The 21,858-nt window shown below is 45.8% G+C and overlaps 1 protein-coding gene across 5 annotated transcripts in view; it reads right to left on the reverse strand.

Moving 5' to 3' along the window:
* GNB5 (G protein subunit beta 5) overlaps positions 1-16,892 on the reverse strand; it is a 45,958-nt gene extending 29,066 nt beyond the window's left edge. The window contains exons 1-3 of one of the 5 annotated variants that reach the window (XM_072738565.1): positions 16,596-16,892; positions 12,141-12,252; positions 2,080-2,216 (exon numbers count right to left, since the gene is read on the reverse strand). In XM_072738565.1, coding sequence (XP_072594666.1) covers positions 2,080-2,216; positions 12,141-12,252; positions 16,596-16,721 — 375 coding nt within the window. In that variant the 5' untranslated portion in view covers positions 16,722-16,892. Of the gene's footprint in view, positions 1-2,079; positions 2,217-12,140; positions 12,400-12,496; positions 12,537-12,583; positions 12,932-13,011; positions 13,050-16,595 lie in introns of those variants that run through there. The other 4 variants (XM_072738562.1, XM_072738563.1, XM_072738564.1 and 1 more) reach the window with 4 other exon arrangements.
* Positions 16,893-21,858: the final 4,966 nt, after the last annotated feature.

Raw genomic sequence — 21,858 nt, forward strand, 5'->3', positions numbered from 1 at the left:
TTGGAAGATTTCCATATTCCCTCTGTGTGTGGCTGAAGGGCCCAGAAACAAAGTCAGAGTGGGCAATCTGGAGCCTTTCAAAACTCCTAAGCACACTGGTTCTTCCAGTCTCATTTCTCTAACTAAACGCCCAAACACAACAACATATGGGGTAGATTAAGGTAACAGAGCAGAAAACAGAGATGGAGCTTCAGGCTTGCACCCTGGGGTCCTCCACACCCGGAGCCTCGCCTGCTGTGCCCGGGGACTGACTCAGTGCATTGCCCAAGTTGGTGTTCCCTTTGGTGTCTTCCTCCACCACACTGCCTGCCTGCCTGTCCCACTGCCCACCCACTGTGTTCACGGGAGAGAAAAAGGCACCCAAGAGGCTAAAATCAGCCATAAAACCAAATGTGGGCCTCTCCACGAGCACAGATTTATACATCAGGAGCCCATGTACCTGGAGAGACCGCCTCCACCCAAGCCCTAACCTACGCAGTCAGGCTGATTAATCTCCTGCCTTCAAGGGAGAAGGGCTGCTCTGAGTCACTGCGTCTGCTCCAGAATGTTCCTACTGTTTCCAGCTTCCTCCCACACCCACCCCACTATAGCAGAGGTGGATGGATGGAGCATGTCAGTGGTGCTCCTCCTCCCTAATAAGAACAGTACACGAGTGACAGAAAAATCCAACATATATTATACTTTTAAGGATAAAGAAAGTCAAAAAGGCTAGGTAGCAACATGTATATCTTGAGAATCACTTCATAAAAAAAAAAGTCTGGAAAGAAATGCTCTAAAATAATAATGCTTGCGACAGAGTGGTGGGAGTAAAGCCACTTCTTTATTCTCTTTCGCAGTGTCTTTTTAATGCGGTCAAAAACCTAAGAGATAAAATTTTTTATGAACATGAAAGAAAGCAAGTACAAAGTGACATATTAGATCTGTGGGTAATATAGGAGATTAATGAAACCTGTCCTTATCAAACACAAGCTGACTTAGACGTTAGAGCGTGTGGATTATTTAGAATATGCAGTCTTTATATATAAAAGGGCTAATAAAAAACCCCAAATGGTCCTTTGGAAGAGCAGGGCTGAAGGCAGGGATGGGGGGAGCCCAAACTGGCCATAAAAATCTATGACTTCAGTTTATAATTTTATATTCAATGCATGTTACATCAAAATAGGCATAAAAAGTACCAAGCAGTGATAACAGCCTCCTGATAGCCATAGTTTTGTATCCCTCATGGTCTTGGGGTTGGTCTGTGTGACTGGCAGAACGTAGCAGAAATGATGGAGCATCACTCACGGCTTCAGCCTCTGGCTCCCTCTCTTGCTCTGGGGAAGGCTGGCTACGATCATGTAAGCTGCCCAATGGAAAGGTCCACGTGCTGAAGAACTAGGGCTTCCGGCCAACGAGCCATTTTGGAAGTGAGTTTCTGCCTTAGCCGAGCTGTGCTGTGACCTCGGCCCTGACCACCATCCTGGCTGTCACCACCCCCATGGTTGTCTGAGCCAGAACCACCCACACAAGCTGCTCCAGATTCCTGGTTCTCGGAAACCATGTGATATAATAAATATTTGTGGCTTTAATTGCTGAATTTGGGGGTAATTTGTTATGCAGCAATAGATAACACTAATACATGAGATGTAAAATAAACTATGTCAACTAGATAAAATGAATGAAAAAAACAATACTCTACAAAATATGTACCTTACATTTGTTCTTTAAGGCATAAAAATTGATGAACTCTTAAATTGAACAAAGCCACAGCCATTTATGTGCTCAATTTTGGGTTAAAAAAAAACCCACTTTCTAAAAAAATGGTTTTATTCACAAATACAACCCTGTAAAATGCCGAGGAAGAAATAATTTTGAATAGTTTCTCAAATAGAGTTCACGTTTCAGTTATTACCAACTCCAAATCTAAAGTTACTGACATTCTACAGTATGCAAAGAATTCTTAACTATGCTAGCTCACATCCTGTGGGGAATAAGCAGTCATAAAGGGCAAAAAAAGGTTTTTTGAAAAGGAAAGTGCTCTTTCTTCTTTAGCTATAAAGTTAGACACATGCTCACCATCACAGAGCAGGTGCCACATACCTGGGATGAGCTCACGATCCTTCTCTTATCTTTGCACCAGTCCATGCAGAGAACTTTGTTTCCATGGCCTTTGAGGGTCCTTCTGGTCTTCATGACAAACTGCCCCAGAGCTTCCACCCGCTCGGCCACCTGGTGCACTAGAAGGACAAGCTACAATCAGTTCTGTCACCAAGGACCGGATTCTGAGCCATATACTGGCAAAGGGATGACACTGGTCTTTCTTTGTGGCCATAGATTTTCCTGCTTTTTACTATTATACTTTCACAACGCTCTCTCTTAAACTCAGGAGAGGGTAGAGACAACACTGTCATTCTGTCTTTGTGCTTAATACCCTACAATCTTTAAAGCATTTCCATCTCTGTATGCTGAGAGATCTATAACAAGACTACTTCATACACATAGACTTCCTTCCTTCCTTCCTTCCTTCCTTCCACTCTACAGAATTCTCCCACTGGAGGGCTACAGCTCTGTGAGGTGGGCAGGGCGAGCAGCAGAGTGAGACCACTGTCCCCATTTAACAGGTGAGGAGACTGAGGCTCACAGGGGTTCTTTGGCTAAAACAAGTTCATACAACCAACTGGGAGTAAAGCTGGAGCTTCTGGTTCTTTTACCTACCTTTCCAATCACATGGAAAAGTGACTCTACAAAAACTGTCCCATTAGGTGCCAGAATGTGCACCCATGCTGCTTGACAGATCCTAAGTGATTCCCCCGTACCTAGCTCTGGCCTGGGACATGAAGGTGCTCTATTCACATGCCGCAGGCAAGAATGAATGGGGCAGCCACTAAATGGTACACCCATGGGTTTACTGAAAACTTATGGTGTCAGTAGAGATCAATATTCTAGAAGTCTAAACACATGATCTACACAAGCAACCCACACCAGGAAGGCACTCCAAAAAGGAATCTTTCAGGGGCTGGGCCCATGGCCTCTTCCCCGAGAATCAAGAAGACCTTTCAAGGGCTTATCTTAGAGTCTGTCACCGAGCAGTATCAGAAGGAGCCATGTTCCCATGAACAGACCGTCTAGTCCTGGCCTCACATCTAGAAGTGAGGAAACTGAGGCAGTGCCCCTGCCCTCTGGTTAAAGGCTGTGCCAGAAGGAAAAACTGGGGCACCTAACAACCCCCTCCACTTCTCCTCCTCCAAACCTCCCAGCTGGGCTGTTCCCCAGGCAGGTGGGGAGGGAAAAGGGGCATTTGAGGCAAGGGACAGCCTCACCAGGAAAGGTGTGGTATCTTAGCACAGCAGCGCAACATGGGTGGTGGGAGGCAAGGCAGCTGACCCTCTTCCTTCCTGGGAGCTGCTGGAACTTGCTGGGGAAGTACCACCTCCCTCATAGAAACAGGGCAGAGAGGTCCAGACTGGACTGTGGTTTTGTTTTGTTTTTACATCAATTCATTTTTTAAAATTTAAATTCAATTTGCCAACCTATAGTATAACATCTAGTAGTCATCCCATCAAGTGCTTTTCTTAGTACCCGTCACCCAGTTACCCCATTCCCCCCACCTCCCCTTCTGCAACTCTTTGTTTCCCAGAGTTAAGAGTCTCTCATGGTTTGTCTTCCTCTCTAATTTTTCCCCACTCAGTTTCCCTCTTTTCCTTTATAGTTCCTTTCACTATTTCTTACATTCCACATATGAGTGAAATCATATGATAACTGTCTTTCTTCAATTGACTGATTTCACTCAGCATAATACCCTCCAGTTCCATCCATGTTAATGTAAATGGTAGGTATTCATCCTTTCTGTTGGGTAATATTCCATTGTATACATATATACCACATCTTAATCCATTCATCTGTTGAAGGACATTGTGGCTCCTTCCAGTTTGGTTATTGTGGACATTGCCACTACGAACATTGAGGTGGACTGTGGTTTAAGGCCATGACAACAGCGCCCCTTCACAGAAATCCTCCCTCCTTCTCTCTAAACACTGCATTGTGTATTTCCTAAAAACAAGGAACTCTTACATAACTATAGTATATTACCAAAGTCAGAAAATTAACACTGAAACAATGCTATGTGCAATCTATGGACTTTACTGAGATACTCTCCATTGTCCCAATAATATCTTTACAGCAAAAGAAAATCCAAGACAAGGTACTGCATTCAATTGTCATGTTTCTTTAGTTTCCAGCTACTTAGTTTCCCAGTGTGGGCTGGTCTGCTCAAGATCAGATTCAGGTGATGCGTACTTGGCAGGTACACCAAAGACTGACGCGGAGTCCCCACCAGCATGCCCCATCAGGAAGCACCTGCTGTCCGTTGGTCCTATCACTGGCACTGTTCACGCTGACCATTTGGTTGAGGTGGTGTCTGCCAGGTTCCTCAGTGGAGAGTTACCATTTTGTCTTTTGTAATGAAAAGTGTCCTGTGGGGATGTACTCTGAGACTACAGAAATACCCCGTCACTCTTCAAACTTGAATATCTTGTTTTAACATCTGTTAATGATTCTTGCCTGAATGGGTTATAATGATAGTTGGCAAGTGATTTTCCTAATGCTATCATACCCTCTGCATTTTTAGTTGCCTTTCTAATAAAAGGAGCTTCCTCTCCTCTTCAATGTATTTATTCATCCATCTATATTAGATGGGTTCATGGATTCTCACCTTATTCAAGGGGTTATAATCCTTTAGTATTATTATTTATTTTGATGCTCAACTAGTCCCCGATTTGCTCCGTAGGAGCCCCATCAAGCAAGCACCCAGGACCTCTGACATGTCCCTATCTCTCTAAGCACTTCTTATTCCAGGCTCAGGTTCTTTCCCTGCTCTGGCCCTAGAATCAGCTACTTCTCCAAGAAGTCTTGGTTTCATTTAGTTAACCCATTTTTTTGTGTGATAAAAGAAAATGAGTGTGAATAAGTTAAAAGTCTCTGTGAAAACCCAAGCTATAAAAAATACTTGCTGAACTCTAAGGTATTTTATGAAGGGCGTCTGGCTGGCTCCGCTGGTGAAGCATGCAACTCTTGATCTCAGGGTCATAAGGTAAAGCCCCACGCTGCATGTAGAGGTTACTTAAAAATAAAATCTTTAAAAAAAGTACTACATGAATGTGCAGTTATTATGCTATCACTTCTGCTAAAACATTGCATTATTTATTGCCACAAATGGCACACTAGTATTTCATAGATACATTCTTAAAAACATACTGAATATAGTTTATTTTTAAAATTTTTTATTTATTTATTATAGTCAGAGAGAGAGAGAGAGAGAGAGAGAGAGAGAGAGAGGCAGAGACATAGGAAGAGGGAGAAGCAGGCTCCATGCACCGGGATCCTGACGTGGGATTCGATCCCGGGTCTCCAGGATCGCGCCCTGGGCCAAAGGCAGGCGCCAAACCGCTGCGCCACCCAGGGATCCCCCTGAATATAGTTTAAAGATAGTGAATTCTCTAAACTCTCATAGACTATTTACCTAAGTCTGAACCAGCTGAGACCTGTGAGCATATTGTGTTTTGCTTTGAAACATCACACTGATATTATTGTTGCTTTCCCCAATTCAGCCTTGGGACAACCACAGCTGTTTTATGTTCTTCTCACAAAAATAAAAAAATTAATTAAAAAGATGGCTCATCCAACCGATATGGAGCCTTCCTTATATAATGTGAATCTGACCACATCCCAGCTACTAATTATTTATTCTCACTGCATTTTCCTTTCCCATATATAGGTTTACTCCTAACCCACTCCATCCTGCTTCTATTTGGCAAATCTCACATCTGTTAAGTTAAAGAGCCTGAAGGATGCCTCCAGAACCCCTAGTATAAGCCAAGTTCTATGCTGGATGCTTGGGTACAGAAAAGAATGAGACAGTCCCTGCTCTTCCTGCGCTCACCATCTGTAGGGGACAGACAGACCTGCATACAGATCACAACTGCAGTGCAATGACAGAGGTGTCACGGAGCCAAAGGTGACATGGCTGACTCTGCTGGCAGGTGTGCCATCAGGAGATGTCCCAGGTACCTGGTTTTGAAGGATCCATAGGAATTGGAGTAAAAGCAAGGGGAGGCTGAACTGCCTTCCAAATTTTGCACCAATATATAGTCTTTGATGGCCACTATCTGGTAGAAGATCTAAGGAATTAAGGATGAAAAATTATCCAAAGCTAATTCTAAAAAACTCATTTTGCAACCCAAGTGTCCATTGATAGATGAATGGATAAAGAAGATGTGATATACACACACACACACACACACACACACAAACACACACACAGGATGGCATACTTTTTGTAAAAAAAGAATGGGATCTTAAAATTTATGACAACATGGATGGATCCAGAGGGTATTAAGCTAGATGAAATAGTCAGACAGAGAAAGACAAATATCATATGATTTCATTTACATGTGGAATCTAAAAAAACAAAACAAACAAACAAAAAGCAGAAGCAGACCCATAAATACTGAGAAGAGACTGATGGCCTCCAGAGGGGAGGAGGTGGGCGGATGGACAAGATGAGTAAAGAGTGGGAGATACAGGACTCCAACTATGGAGTAAAAAGTCATGGGGATAGAAGGAGATAGCATACAGAATACAGTCAATGATATTGTATAGAGTTGTATGGTGACAGATGGTAACCACCCTTGTGGTGAGCACAGCATAACCCACACAGAGTTGTCAAATCACTGTTGTACACCTGAAATTAATGTAACATTGTGCGTCAGCTATACTTCAATTAAAACATACAAATATTTTAAAAATTGTGTCTGATTCTATCCCTGGATCGCATAGGATGGGATAGAAACAAAACCCACAAACATTTGGAGGGAAGGAAATCATCTGCAATCATATTACCTCATTTGTGCTTGAGATTTTGGGATTGTTTCAAAACATACATTAGCTACACACAGAAAAAGTCTCCTCAGCATTCCCTAATTAAAAGCTGGATAGGCTAAGCTATGGTACAGTCCTTCAGATGGAGTACTGCATGGCTCCATATAATTATTGCAAAATATTGACATTAAAAAGAATGGTAAAATGACATGGGAGTTATTTAATCCATTGTGTTAAATTAAAATTAGGCTCCAACTCTAAATCTAGTGCAATTTAAAGTATGCTCACAAATAATATGCACAAATATAAAATCCTAAGCTACAAAATACATCAAAATATTAAAAGTGAGTACCTGTGGGTGGTGGGGTTATGAATGGCTTTTCTTCTATATTTCTAAATTTGTTATAGTGGGCATTAGTTTATTTTGATGGTACCCTGGAGACACTTGTATTAGCTAGTTGGTGTGCAGGTATGAATGCAGAGCCCAAGCCAGGCAGGTTTGCTTTCTGCTCCCTCTCATGGCTGCAGGCAGCACGTGGAAGAGCAGCAGCGAGAGGATTAGGTTATAGGGAAACTCACTTCTAGCTTCAGGACACGCAGCATATTTCCTTAGAACATGGAAAAAGTCAATCAATATATTTGCTTCAGACTAATCCAGAAATTCAGTTTTCCTCGATTTCTCGCTACATCATAAAATCAGAACAGTTCAAGGCTCTCCCCATAATATAACCTTTGAAAATAAAACCTTTCACGAGGTTTCATTTAGAACAGATAGAAGAGTGAATAGCATCTGATGATAAGTCCTGTGACTTGCCCAAATTTCATCCGCATTTGTTCTTAGAGAAACTACATAAATCTTCTTTGAGTTGCTTTGTTCCTAGACTAGATTAGAATCTGCCCCAATGAAGCTGGGAATCTGGAAGAAGCCCCCCACAGCCCCATAAGGCTGCCATACATATTGGCTGAAATAAACCACATGCCTCTTGCTCTGCTTTCAGCTTGTTTTCTGGATCATTCTTCAGTTTAATTTCAAGTTAAAGAGTCTGTAACGTTGAATTCTCTTCTTTGTTCTTGATCTTGACTCCCATTCCAGTACTTTTTTTTTTCTTATTATAAAAGCAGTAAATGCACAGATGGATATAAAGCAAAAGGTATCTCTACTTCCCCTCACTCTGCTGGGCCCTCTCCAGAGATAACTAGTTTCTCATGTATCCTGCCACAAATTCAATGCATATACCAGCATTCCTTGTTTAAGCTAATGAGATCATGTTATATATATGCTTGGGACTTTTAAAATTAATATTGATACCTTTTCATACACACACATGGATTTTTCCCCCTTTTAATGTAAATCTCAACTGCCTGAGAGATGGCCTAGCAGGGTGAGAAGGAGAGCTACCCTAGCAGCCTGAACTCTGGTGTCTACTCCCCATTCTTCCTTAGAGTAGCTGCAGAACCTTAGGGCATTCCCTTAACCCTTCCCTGGAGCTCAGCAGTCTCCTTGCCCATACAGGTCGTGGGGAGGAGAAGGAAATTTTTTGCACCTAAGGACTAAAGGTAAAGCAGACAGACCCTTCTAGTTTTGAGAGCTGTGTGATAGGACCTCCAAAGACATCCATGTCCTAATTCTTGGAGCCTGTACTTTACACGGCAAAAGGGGCTTTGCAGATGTGATTAAGAGTCTTGAGATAGGATGATTAATTACCCTGGTTTATACAGGTAGGCCCACTGTAATCACAAGTGTCCGTATAAGAGGGAGGCAAGGAAGGCAGAGTCAAAGTAGGTGATGTGATGACAGAGAGGAGGTCGGTGGATGTGGGACCACAAGCCAAAAATTGCAGGCAGCCTCTGGAAGCTGAAAAAGGCAAGGAAGGGACTCTCTCCTAAAGCTTCCAGAAGGAATGAAGCCCTGTTGACCCCAGTTTAGAATTCTGACATCCAGAACTATAAAAAAATAAATTTTGCTTTAATGTCCTGTGTTTATGGAGATTTGTACAATAGCATAGGAAACATACAAGCCATAGGCTCATAATTCTAAAATGTCTTACAATCAAGCAAGGGAACACTTACCCTTGGCAGAAGGTAAGCAGAAGGCAATGAGGGGAGACATGTAGGGAGAAGGAGGAAGCTCTGGAGGAGTAAGGGGAAAGGCAGGGGCAGGGGCACGGGGCCTGGGGCTATGGAGTCTGGTGTAGGTTGGCTTCCCCTTGGGCCACCCCTATAAGCCAACTCCTCTACTTAATGTTGGTCAAGGGTCTGACTTGGGGATGAAGGTCCAACGGTATGGACGCTGGTCTAAGGGTCAAAGGGATGAGAGCTGAAGGGGCAAGGGTGTGGAGTTGGATGAAGTTTGCTTCTCCTCCAAGTTCATGCTATTTTGTTGTGTTCTTAGGCAAGAATTTGGGCAAGTCAGAGCTAATGGAAGGCTGATCAACTGTCCCAGTTTGCCAAGCACTACAGGGGTTTTCAGAATGTAGGAACTTCCATTTTAAAACTGAGAGTCCCAGGCAATCTGGAATGACTTGGCCGTCTCAGCTTGTGGCCTGAAAAGGTTCCCCAGCTCATGTAGGGCCTACAGGGCCATCTGTCTAACACCACCACAATGCAAAAATGACAGGCTCAATAAAAGGCTGAGATACTGGCAGGGAGGAGCTCAGTGACCATGGGTCATGGAGATCTCTGGAGGAGACAGTGTGATCAGAGGAGGAGCATCTCTGAGTGCTAACGAGATCCAGGAGACTGTAATGGAATGAGAGGCCAGTGTGTGAGGAGGTTCCCCTGGTGAACCCTGAAGACATCAGGGATGGGACAGGGCTTAGGTCAAAAGGAAGGCTCAAGCCATGTGGCGAATCCTTAAGAAACCAGGCAGTCTGGCTGGGAGGTCAGGAGCCAGCAGCATGGCAGAGGGGAAAACAGATGTCATTTGAGTGACAGGAGCCTCAAAGGAGCAAAGGTACTATACTGAAGTAGAGGCGAAGCCATCGGGAAGCTGCAGGGGAAATAAAGGGGATCATGGCCACGTGACTGCTGGTCTTGTTGACTCTAAAATTCTGACTTGTATGCGGGTGGGGATAGATCTTTCCACTATGGGCCCAAAATCTGGCCCTGGCTTTTGAGGGTATCGCATCCTTGGCAGGACTGGGGTTCTCTGCTGAAAAGCTCTATCCTGACTATCTCTCTGCCTTAAAGCCATTTCCCAAGTCACAGAAAAGGCTGAGAGGCTCCAGGCTGGCAGTCTGCCCAGCTGATGGAGTTTCTGGAACCTCCTCTGCACAGGGCCCAAAGGGATTGGACACAAAGTTGAAGTGAGGCCGGGCTGCGGTTCTGACTGTCTGGGCTGGAATCCTGGTCCCACTGCTTACTGGCTGCAGTCCTCTGGCAAGTCCTTTCACTTTGCTGTGCCTCAGTTTCCTCACCTGTAATATGCAGAACTCAGACCTACCTCAGGGGTGCCAACACTGCCCTCACAGCATCATCGATAACATCTGCAGAATGTAGGAACTGGCAGAGTGAAATGAGGCAGGCTTTGTCCAGTGCCTCCCAATCTCTGTTCCATAATGCTTCCTGACAACGGAAAGCCAGCTTTATTTGGGGGTGACAATGTGTCCAGCTCACTTCTCCCTTTCCCAGCTTTATTGCAGTAGCTTTGTGACCTATTTCTGGCCAATAAAGTACAAAATCTGTTGGGAGAAAGGAGGTATTGGGGAAGACTTCTGCTTTTCTGATAAGAGGAAGAAACAGACGGGATGCCTGCGTGGCTCAGCAGTTGAACGTCTGCCTTTGGCTCAGGGAGTGATCCCGGGGTCAGGATCGAGTCCTGCATCAGGCTCTTTGCAGGAAACCCGCTTCTCCCTCTGCCTATGTTTCTGCCTCTCTCTCTTTCCCTCTCTCTCTCTTCCTCTCTCGTGAATAAATAAATAAAATATTTTTAAAAAGAAGGAGAAACAGAGGCTGGTGCCCATATTTCTCCTTCTTCTTGTCCTGGATATAAAGGTTATATTTGGAGCTGTGGAGGTCATATCATAATCATGGGGCTAATGCCAATGTTCTCAGGGTGGTGGAGGAGAAAGACTGGAGCATGGGTCCCTGATGGCATGCTGAGCAGCTGGACCAGAGCTGGTGATCACCTACACTTCTTCCTGTTATATAAGGAAAAGAACTCCCAATTTGCTTAGCTACTTTATTTGGGGTTTATAGTTAATTGTAGCTGGACACATCCCTAAATGATGTTGGGGTTTAGCATGTCTAATTTAAAGGAAGTCCCTACAAAGCACAGCACATTCTAGATTCAGGTCACCTGCTTCCATCAAGTGATTTTCAAAGAGAGGAGTCAGGCGCTAAAGGACCTAGCATGAACCCCATGTTTCTGCTCCAAATAGAATTTAAAAGGGGTGGCACCAAGTAGGAATGGTAGGAGCACAATGTACAGGAGTGCCTGAGGGTACCATGGGGGAGGCTGTGCTCAGCAAACCGGGAGCTGCCACTCTCAGAGCTGAAAAATAAGCAGATAAAAGCCACTTCCCCAAGTCTGGCCCTGAGCCCAAACTGTGCTGAGGACAAACCATCTGACAGTAAAGGAAAGCTGATCCCACCAAGTCGTTTCACCTGTCTATTTAATTGCTCACTCATAAAAGTCACAGAGCGGTTTCTGAATGATCTAGTGGCCCATGAGTAAGTTTATTTACGATTGCTATTGCTCTCTTATGCCAATGGCACCCGCATCCATTCAAAGGCTTCTTAGATAGCCTTAAAGGAACGAAGTCATTGGATTTGGTAAGCTGCTCTGCTTTTCTTCCCTCATCCGGTTCTCCACCCCCAAGCCAAGAGGGCAGACTGGAAAAATGAGATTTTTTTTTTAACTGAGAGTCTGGCTCCGTGTAAAAGAAAACTGAGAAAACACACACGACAGTGATGGAGAAAGCCCGACGACTGAAAAACAAAACCGTGTACCCCAGGCGGCGCCTCCCCGCCTCCCCCCAGGCCCCGAGGCCCCAAGGTGGGCGCCGCGGGTGCGGACAGCGGCCGCCAGGGGCGCCTACCCCCGCCCCGAGGCGGCGCGGCCTGGGCCAGCGGACCGGCCTGTGCAGGGCGTCGGGCCTCCGCGGCCGCAGCCCTCGCCGCGCCCGGCGCCATGAGCGGGGGCCGGGGGCGCCCCTCGGCGGCGGGCGCAGGCCCAGCTCCCGCCCCGGCCCGCTCCCCCGGGGCCCGCCTGGCTTGCTCCGCCCGCCGCCCGCCGCCCGCCGCCCGCCGCCCGCCGCGCAGCCCCCGCCCCGGCCCGCACTCACGCTCCACGTCGTGCAGCTTGGCCCGCTCCTCCTCCAGCTTGCCCTTGAGGCTCTCGGCCTCGCTCTTCAGCGACGCCAGCGTCTGGTTCTCGTGCAGCCCGTCGGTTGCCATCTTCGCGCCGGGACGCGGCGGGGAGGGAAGCGGGGATGCGGGTGAGCGGGCGGCGGAGGCCTGGCGGGCGCTCGAGCGGGCGGGAGCGGCCCCGGCGCGGCTCCGGCTGCCTTCGCCCCGCCGCGGCCCCGCCCTCCGGCGCTGACGCGGGCGGTGCGAGCGGGGCCGCGGCGGCCGACTCCCCCCCGCGTGGGCCCCCCCGCCCCCCGCGGCCCCCGCGGCCCCCGCGGCCCCGCCCGGGCACCTGCCGCGCGCGCCCGGCGCCGTGCCCAGGGCGATGCCCGCCGCCCCCCCCGCGCCCCCCGCGCCCCCCGCGCCCCCGCCCGGGCACCTGCCGCGCGCGCCCGGCGCCGTGCCCAGGGCGATGCCCGCCGTGGCGCAGCTGCGCACCCGGCCCCGGGAAGCAGGGAGCGTCGTGCCCATTTCACCGGCGGGAGAGCCGAGGCGCAGAGGTGATGAGATGACCTGGCGGAGGACGCGCACGTGCTGAAGGACCAAACCCGGATTCCAGCCCGGGGCTGCCCGGCCCCTGGGAGCAGCTGAGGTCCCGGAGCGGCCTTCCTGGCGCCCGCGTCCCCGGCCACGTCTCCGCTCGCTCGGGGGGACTTGGTAGGCTGCCGCGCGGCTGCTTCCTGCAGCGCAGAGAGCGGGGAGTGGGCAGCGAGGCCCAGGCCGCACCACGGATGAGACCCGGCCCCGTCCTGGGAAGCCCCGGTGCTCCCCCCCAGCGAACCCTAACTTTCCTCCCTGTGCACTTACATAGAAGTCCTGGTGCCAGGCACTGTTCCAAGCACTTTGCATTGATAAATCACAACAGTCACCCTGAATGGATACTGTTATCCCCATTTTACAAATGAGGACACTGAGGCACAGAAGGGTTATATGATTTGCTTGAGTCACACTCCCAAGAAAGAGGTAAAGGTAGGATTTGGACCTAGACAATGTGGCTCCATTCAGCTACATGCCTGGCGACTTAAGTGTGGAGGAGCCAAGGCATTGCTTCTCCCTTTTGCCTGTCCATGACCTTGCATGTATGTGTGTTTGTGTGTATGTGTGCAAAATGGGAAGGTGGATTAAGGTTACAAACTCTAGAGCATGGGACGCCTGGGTAGCTCAGCGGTTAAGAGTCTGCCCTCTGCTCAGGATGTGATCCTGGAGTCTTGGGATGGAGTCCCGCATTGGGCTCCCTGCGTGGAGCCTGCTTCTCTCTTTGCCTCTCTCTGTGTCTCTCATGAATAAATAAATAAAATCTTAAAAAAAAAAAAAAAAAAGCAACTCTAGAGCAAACATTCCCAAACAGGATTTGGGGGGCTGTCCTCACCCCTCCCTCCCTGAGGAATCCAGCTTCTACTTGCTGTCCTGGGCAGCTGTTTACCAAAGAAAAGTTGGAAGTAATCTGTATTAATCTATACATGGTCATCTAGAGGTTAGTTTCTGAGCTCCTCAGTTTCCTTCTCTGGAAAATCTACTTCCTAGGGCTGTTAGGAGAATTAAATAAGATCATGTGAATGAACTTTTTAGCAGACTTCTCCATCATAGCAGATACTATTAACTACCAGCTCCCCTTTCCCTTCCCATCAGTAGTTCATTCATCAATTATTCTCAGTATTTAGCATGATTACTGGTATATTGTAGGTACTCAGTTAATGTTAGTTCATTAAGTGGATGTATAAAACAATATATGCAATATATAATTAAAAATAAATATAAAATATCAATATAAAAATATAAATGCTTAGATGTATACAACTATTTATAAAAGCTAAACTATTACGTCTGCTTCAGAGTTTGCAGAGCAAAAGTTTAAGAGCATAAGTTCTAGCTAGGTCATATCGCCTGAGGATAAATCTAGGCTGTGTTGTGTGGCCTTGAGTGATTTACTTAACTTCTCTGCATCAGGCTCCTTATCTGTAAATGGATAACATCTCAGAAAGGCCTCATCAGGGGCTACGCAGGGCATTCAGACCTGTGCCTGACACACAGTATTTGCTCATTATTATTAAGGCTCCCTGATACACTTGAGCAATTCACATGAAGTAATTTAAACGAAACACTAGGTCCTGGGAGGCACTTCTCACCAGGGTCACCTCAGAAGGCCTAGCCCAATAGCCTCCTCTCCTCATTTCCTTGTGATGCCCTATGGCCCATCATGGGATGTGTGCCTGCTTCAGGGTCTGCCTGTGTGTCATCTGGGGTGAGCAGAGATTCACAGTGGTGTGTGCCCTCCTCTGGAGGTTCTCTCTGTTAAACAAATCCCAAACACCCTCCATTCTGAAGGGTCTACCATCTAGAGATAAGGCCACGCCACTTCTTAATAGATGGGAAAGTTTGCAAAGAGCCTTTCTGTACTTCGGTTTTAACTCTTTTTTATAGGTAAGGAAGCTAGAGATGAGAAAAGTTGAGGTCTCCTACATTTTGGCAGGGGTGGAGTTACAGTTCCCTGTTCATGAAAAGGGTCCACTGGGGGCTACGTTTGCAAACACCCAGGTAAAAATTAGCTACCAGTCATTTGGATGTCTCACCCACAACAGGGTGTCTGAATATTTGGGAATGAATATTGGGAACCCTCAAGTGCTTGTGGAGATAGCCTGTGACAGTTTCCTGAAAAATATCTCCAGGCCAGAGCCTCTGCCCTGGGGAGAATCTATGATGCTGCAGGATATGACGATGGGGACTCTGGGCTCCTTGTGTCCACAGAAGAAGTTGTTTAAAAAATAGAAGAGCTAAGATGAATAAATAGCACTTCTCCAGGATGGTAGGGCCACCGGAAAGCAGGCTTATTTTAAGAACTGAACGTCCTCCGTTTGACGATGTGCAGAGCCATGTTTAGAACACAATGTGCTGCAGGGAGAAGTCCATTACACTAAGCCTGATCTTGTGATATCAGGATTATTATGCTGTCCCAAAGCCTGTATGTCACTCTGGGCTGTTTACTTGCCATTTGCTTTACAATGATATTTTTTTAAGAAGATTTTATTTATTTATTCATGACAGACACAGAGAGAGAGAGAGAGAGGCAGAGACACAGGCAGAGGGAGAAGCAGGCTCCATGCAGGGAGACTGACATGGGACTTGATCCTGGGTCTCCAGGATCACACCCTCGGCTGAAGGCAGCCCCAAACCGCTGGGCCATCGGGGCTGCCCACGGGATAGTTTTTTAAATGTAATTACTATCAGGGGTTACAATGGGACCAAGAGAATTAATACTGCCTTTTCCTCTTCAGTTGGATAAAATGTAAAAATCACCTTTCCTCTTTTTTTTTTTTTAATGGATGTACTGCCCCAAGGCACCAGCGCCTGGTCCTCCCAGCCTGTGCGTGCAGAACCCTGGCCAGCGGGTGCCCCCACAGCCTCCCAGGAAGGATGGGGCGGCTCACTGGAGGATGAAGCCTGGCTGGTGTGGAGGTAGCCCCGGTGGGGGTCTCTGGGGGAGAGTCAGTGGGTATGGAGACATGAACTGTGCAGAGAATCCTTGCTGGGGGTGTGGGGGGCGGTTTAAAATGTGTGGCTAATTGGGGGTTTCCAATTGGACTTTTGGAGAAGCACGTTTTACCATTTTTGGCCAGGTGAGGGCTCTGCTCAGCCATAATACCTAGCACTGCTTTGCAAATCCTCTTGAGAAAGGACTGATTTCTGGGGCTTCCGCCATTCTATGGGCATTTTGCTGCAAAACCTGAATAAAGCCTGTGTGTAGCCACCTCTGGTGAGGACTGATTTGTGTTCTTTGAAAAACACAAGGATTTATATTCAGTCAGTCCTTAGTCCTCCCTGAAATCTTAGGCCTAAGGAACACTTTTCCTTGAACTTAACTTTGGCTACTACGGAAGCCCTGTAGGGTTCAGTCTTCAGTAGAGCTGTTCCTAGGGAAAGCTGGACCATGGCCTTTGGAGGGGCATTTCCAGGCTGTTTGTTTGCCAGAGTCTCTTTTTTCTTGGTTGTTTGCCTAGCAGACAGACAGCAGTAGCAAGAAGCATTAGCTCTAAAAAAGTAGCAATAGCTAAAACATTCGTTGAACACAGCCTGTGCTGGGTACTGTTTTAAATATTTTATCAAATGAACTCATTTAATTCTGACAAAACCCTAAGAGACAAATGCTAGTATTCCTATTTTACATAGGGGAAAACTGACCTCCGCCACCTAGGTACATAGCTAGGATTTGAACCCAGGAGGTCAGAGAATCCACACCTTGAACCACCGTGCTATACTGCCTCACTTAGCCTCAGGGTGCTGAAAATGTTTGGTGTGTAAGCTGATTTTATGGCAACTCCTCTGTCCCAGGAACCTGACATGAGACATCATTTTAGAACAGATAACCATTTTAATTTTTTTTAAATGGCACTTACGATTTCTGCACATGTTGAACAGTAGCTGAGCTGTTGAGATTTCTTGAAAACAGGTCTCAGAGCCCGTTGTTTGAAACATTTGTCACAGGAGCCAAACACATTAACGAGAAAGGTCTGATCGCACATTTTTTATCCAAGATGAGGCTGAAAGAGAGAGAGAGAGAAAGGGATGTAGGTGCATGAGAAAAGCCAACAGAAACAGCTTTTTAAAATCTCATCTTCAAAAAAAAAAAAAAAAATCTCATCTTCCTTTGGTCACGATGGTTGCTCAGCCTTTCTACATGTGGGATAAAGTATATGAGTTAATTTATAACCTTTGATTTATTACAACATGCTGGGTCAACACCAACTTGTTTATTTAATCAGTAAGAAAGCATCAGACAATAGGTTTTCTGGGGTTACCATTTAACTGGCTATTTTGGCAGGTTACAGACATGGACACAATTGATCTCTGCAGCACAATATTAATCCTGTGGGGCTCCACGGTGGAGAGCATTATTATAATGGATACTATAGTTTAAAACTTAAAAAAAAACCCTCCCCTGATGGTAAACATTTGGAGTAAAGATGAGAGTTAGAAAATGGCAGAGCCTGATCTCAACCAATATTGTTAGGCTGAGTAAACACAGTATTGGTTCTCTGCAAGGGACACATCCCACTTATTAAACATTTGACAGTCACAGACCCAGGGCTCCTGTCTGTCCATCCCGAAGTCAACAGACAGGCCCAGGCCACTGAAGGGAAGGCAAACTTACAGAAGCAAAACCATCTGGTGGCTGAGGGTGCTAGCTCTGGCTGACCAGATCCTGGTGCCACTACTTGAGCAAGTTATTCGAGCTCTCTGGATCTTTGCTAATCAATCAAATGGGGATCTTAACATCCGCAGTCACAGGATCATTGGGGGATTTATAAAAGTGCATAAAGCTTAGCTCAAGGAGGAAATAGAGTGAGTGCTCCATAGATGTTAAGCTGCCCCGAGAGTGGCTATGGTAGCAGCGGCAGCAGGGGCAGGGGATGAGGCTGGAGTTGTGGAAAAAGCAGAGGTGAGCCTGTGACCACATTTCAGGCAGAACACGATGAAGGCCTTACATAAAGCAATGATGTCGGATGGATTTGGACCGTGCTTACAAAGAAGGAGCTAGACTTGGTGATGTGTGGGGACAAGGAGGGGGAGAGGTCTATGATGCCTTCTGAGTTTCTGGGAGGCTAGACATTGCAGTGCTACTGTTGGAGAGGACGACAAGCAGGTTAAAGGGGGGAGGGCCCAGCCATCGTAACCAAGCCAATTTAATAGGTGTTTCGAAGAGCAGGCCACATCAGGGTTTGAAGAAATGACCCCCTCAGTAGAGGAGGGTTTTGTCCCCTCTCCCACAAAGAGACTTTGGGACACTGGTCTGAACATTCCAAGAAAGCCAAATTTCCGAGGAACATATTTGTAGGGCAGGTAGCAGCGGGGACACCTTGAAGGGAGAATGTCTACCATACAGAGGTCACCGTGGGACTAGAGGAAGAATGGGGAGAATGAATTGGGTTGAACTCCTCCAACAAAGGGGCAGTAGTTCTTGAGATCTCTAAGGAACAGGGGAGTAGAGGATAGTCCTTTACGGATGAGAGATCAGAAGGAAACCAGCTTCTGACCAACCACCGCAGCGTGCTTGCCCTGACTGCTCACAGCCACCCTAGGAAGGAAGCAGACATCGGTGGTGTAGCCGAGGACATGCCTCGGGATTAAATACGTTCAAGGTCAGCAGTGAGGCCTTTATGTGGTGGGACTCTACAACCTTTCTCGTGGAGCTGGCACAAGCAGGCTGCTCTGCCTTTTCATAAAACATGAATTAAAGAAAGCAAAATGGGGGACACCTGGGTGGCTCAGTAGTTGAGCATCTGCCTTCAGCTCAGGGCATGATCCCGGGGTCCTGGGATTGAGTCCTGATCAGGCTCCCTGCAGGGAACCTACTTCTCTTCTCCCTCTGCCCATGTCTCTGCCTCTCTCTCTCTCTGTGTCTCTCATGAATAAATAAACAAATATTTTTAAAAACAAAAGGTAAGAAAGAAGAGCGAAAAAAGCAAGCAAGCAAGCAAAAGGGCCTGGGCACTGGAGCCTAGCCTTTGGCAAGGACCTGGTAATGTCCCCCACTGTCCACGCCTGCCAGTCACAAGGGCATGCTGAAGACAGCAAGTAAGAGCATTAGGAAGGTGAGCCATGGGTTTTTTTTTAGCAAGGGAGCAACGTCATTCAAGTGGATTATTCCAGCATTTGTGCTTCCAGAAGTAGGTCAGAGAGAGAATGTACTGCAGGAAAGTTGACTAGGTTAAGAGATTGTTATCATGTTTTGGGGAAGAGGAGATGAGCTTCGGGCAGAGTGGCAGCTGTGGGAATGGAAGGTGAGAGGAACGCTGGGACTGAGTGGAAAAGGAATACAAGGATGGCTAGAAGTTGTGGGAGAGCAAGAAAAAGGGAAGGAGAGAAAAACGCCAATATTCCAAATCTGGAGAGAGACACTCTTCTCCTTCCCAGACTGAATTTTAAACTTTTTCAAGTGATGAGAGCTGCACATGTTTATCATAAATAATTGGGAACAGAAGGATGTGAAGAAGGAAAATTAATCACCTACATGCCCTGTACTAACAGTGATTAACATTTTACGTTTACATTTTCTTCTAGTGTCTCCATAAACATATGCTTATATGTTTTTAAAAAATTGGAACTGTATGTCATATACAATTTTGAACTTTAGTTTTTTGCTTACTAGTGTTTTTGTCTACTATTGTGTATGGCACGTTGTGCCATTGTGTATTCTTAGAAAACATCATTTTCTCACAGAGACCACAAGTCTTAAGACATATTGACCTTAAATTGCTTCATGCAGCTAGCATTTTAGATGTGGTTGGTTAAGCATGGGCAAGCTACAAACTAAATTTGAAATATTACAATATTTAAAACTATAAATATTCTACATGGGCATTGTAGAGTCTGGAAAAAAATAAAGAAGGCATAAGGAAGAAAATAATCACCTATAATCCCACTGCCCAGAGAGACTCCTGGTCCACATTTTGGCACATGCAAGAGTAGGTTTTATATTTTTTATATACTGATGTTTTTCATTTAGTATTTATGTCATGGCCAAATTTTTTTTTAAAGATTTTATTTATTCATTCATGAGAGACACAGAGTGAGAGGCAGAGATGAGAGGCCGGCTGCCTGCAGGGAGCCCAATGTGGGACTCGATCCCAGGATCCTGGGATCACAACGTGAGCCAAAGGCAGATGCTCAACCGCTGAGCCACCCAGGTGCCCCTATTGTGGCCAAATTTCATCGTAGTGCATTCTACTATCTTCATTGTCAATAATCCTTTTTATGATGAAGGAACTTCTAACAGCTAGAACAAATGCTTCCAATGAGCATTTTGACAAGATAAAAATGCCCCATTTTAACAAGCCTTGACATGAAGTTGTTCTATAGTAGTCCTAGAACTTCTCAAACCTTCCCCTGATCCCAAGCCAAGCATGAAATTTCTTTGCAGTGTGTTACCTAAATATATACTTTAAAATTACCAAAAACCCCACCACCCCATATTTATTCTTATAAGAGTACAGACGAAAGATAGAAAGTCAGAAGTCAAAGTCCCTCCTACCTGCTCTGCATTTTCTCTCCATATTTAGATTTGGTGTATATTCTTCTAGACTTTTCTAACATCATAGATAAAGCTTGTAAGTTACACCAATACGGCTGTCAGCTATTTTCTTTTTTTTCACCTAATTTATTCTGTTAGTACTTACCTGATCTACTTAGATCTACTGTTCTTTGGTAACAGCTTTAGTTTTACTCTATGCCAGCCTCTTATTACTGAATATATAGGGTATCAATTTTTACTTTTAGAATAATGCTTTATTGACCCAATTAAAATGAGCAAAACAACCCCCATGAATTGCTGCCAGGAATGTAAAATGGTGCAGCTGCTGTGGAAAACAATTTGGCAGTTACTTAAAAAGTTGAACAGAGGGGCGCCTGGGTGGCTCAGTGTCTGGGTGGCACAGGTCATGATCCTGGGGTCCTGGGATCGAGTCCCACATCGAGCTCCTTGCATGGAGCTCCTTGCTTCTCCCTCTGCCTGTGTCTCCACCTCTCTGTGTCTCATGAATAAATAAATAAAAATATTTTTCTAAAAAAAGTTGAACAGAGTTGTCACCACATGACCCAGCAAATCCACTCCTAAGTAAATATGCTCATATAACTGAAAACACCTGCTCACATGAAAACTTATACAGGAACGTTTGTAAGCAGCATTTAAGTCCAAAGTGGAAACAGCACAGATCCATCAACTGAGAAACAGATAAACAAAAATGTGGTATATCCATACAGAATGTTATTTGGCAATAAAAAAGAATGCAGTTCTGATCCATGCTACAACATGGGTGAAGCTTGCACATATGCTAAGTGAAATAAGCCAGACACAAAAGGCTACTAACTCCATTATGACTGACTCCATTTATATGAAATATCCAGGATAGGCAAATCCGTACAGATCAAAGGTAGATTAGAAGTTGCCAGTAAACAGGAGGAGGAGAGAATGGGAAGTGACAGCTTAATGGGTATGAGGTTTATTGTCTGGGGTGATGCAATGCTCTGGAATTAGATAATGCACATCATTGTGTATAAACTAAAAACCACTGAAATGTGTGCTTTAAAATGCTGAGTTTTGGGGCATCTGGGTGCTTCAGTCAGTTAATTATCTGACTCTGGATTTCAACTTGGGTCGGGGGATCAAGCCCCACATCAGGCTCTGCACTCAGCGGGGAGTCTGCTGGTGATTCTCTCTGTCCCTCTCCTTCTGACCCTCCCCACTGCACTCTCAATCTCTCTCTCTCTCTCTCTCTCGAAGATAAGTAAGTCATTCTAATCAATTTAAAAATAAACAAAATTCTTTCTCCTTTTCCCTTTGCTCCTCCACCGGCTCATATGCACTTCTGCTGTCCCTCTAAAATGAATAAATCTTTAAAAAAGAAAAAAATTCTCTTCCTATTCCATAAGCTGAATTCTGAGGCTTATATTGACATGTAAAGTATTACCTGGATCAATTTTTTAAACTGATTATATGACTTTTACAGATGCCTAATTTTTCCCCCTTATGCCAACACTAAATATATTTTTTAATTTACTCATTTATTTATTTATTCATGAGAGACACAGAGAGAGAGGCAGAGACATAGGCAGAAGGAGAAGCAGGCGGGGAGCCTGATGTGGGACTCGATTCCGGAACTC

Source organism: Vulpes vulpes, chromosome 15 (genome assembly GCF_048418805.1).
Source record: "Vulpes vulpes isolate BD-2025 chromosome 15, VulVul3, whole genome shotgun sequence".
NCBI lineage: Eukaryota > Metazoa > Chordata > Mammalia > Carnivora > Canidae > Vulpes > Vulpes vulpes.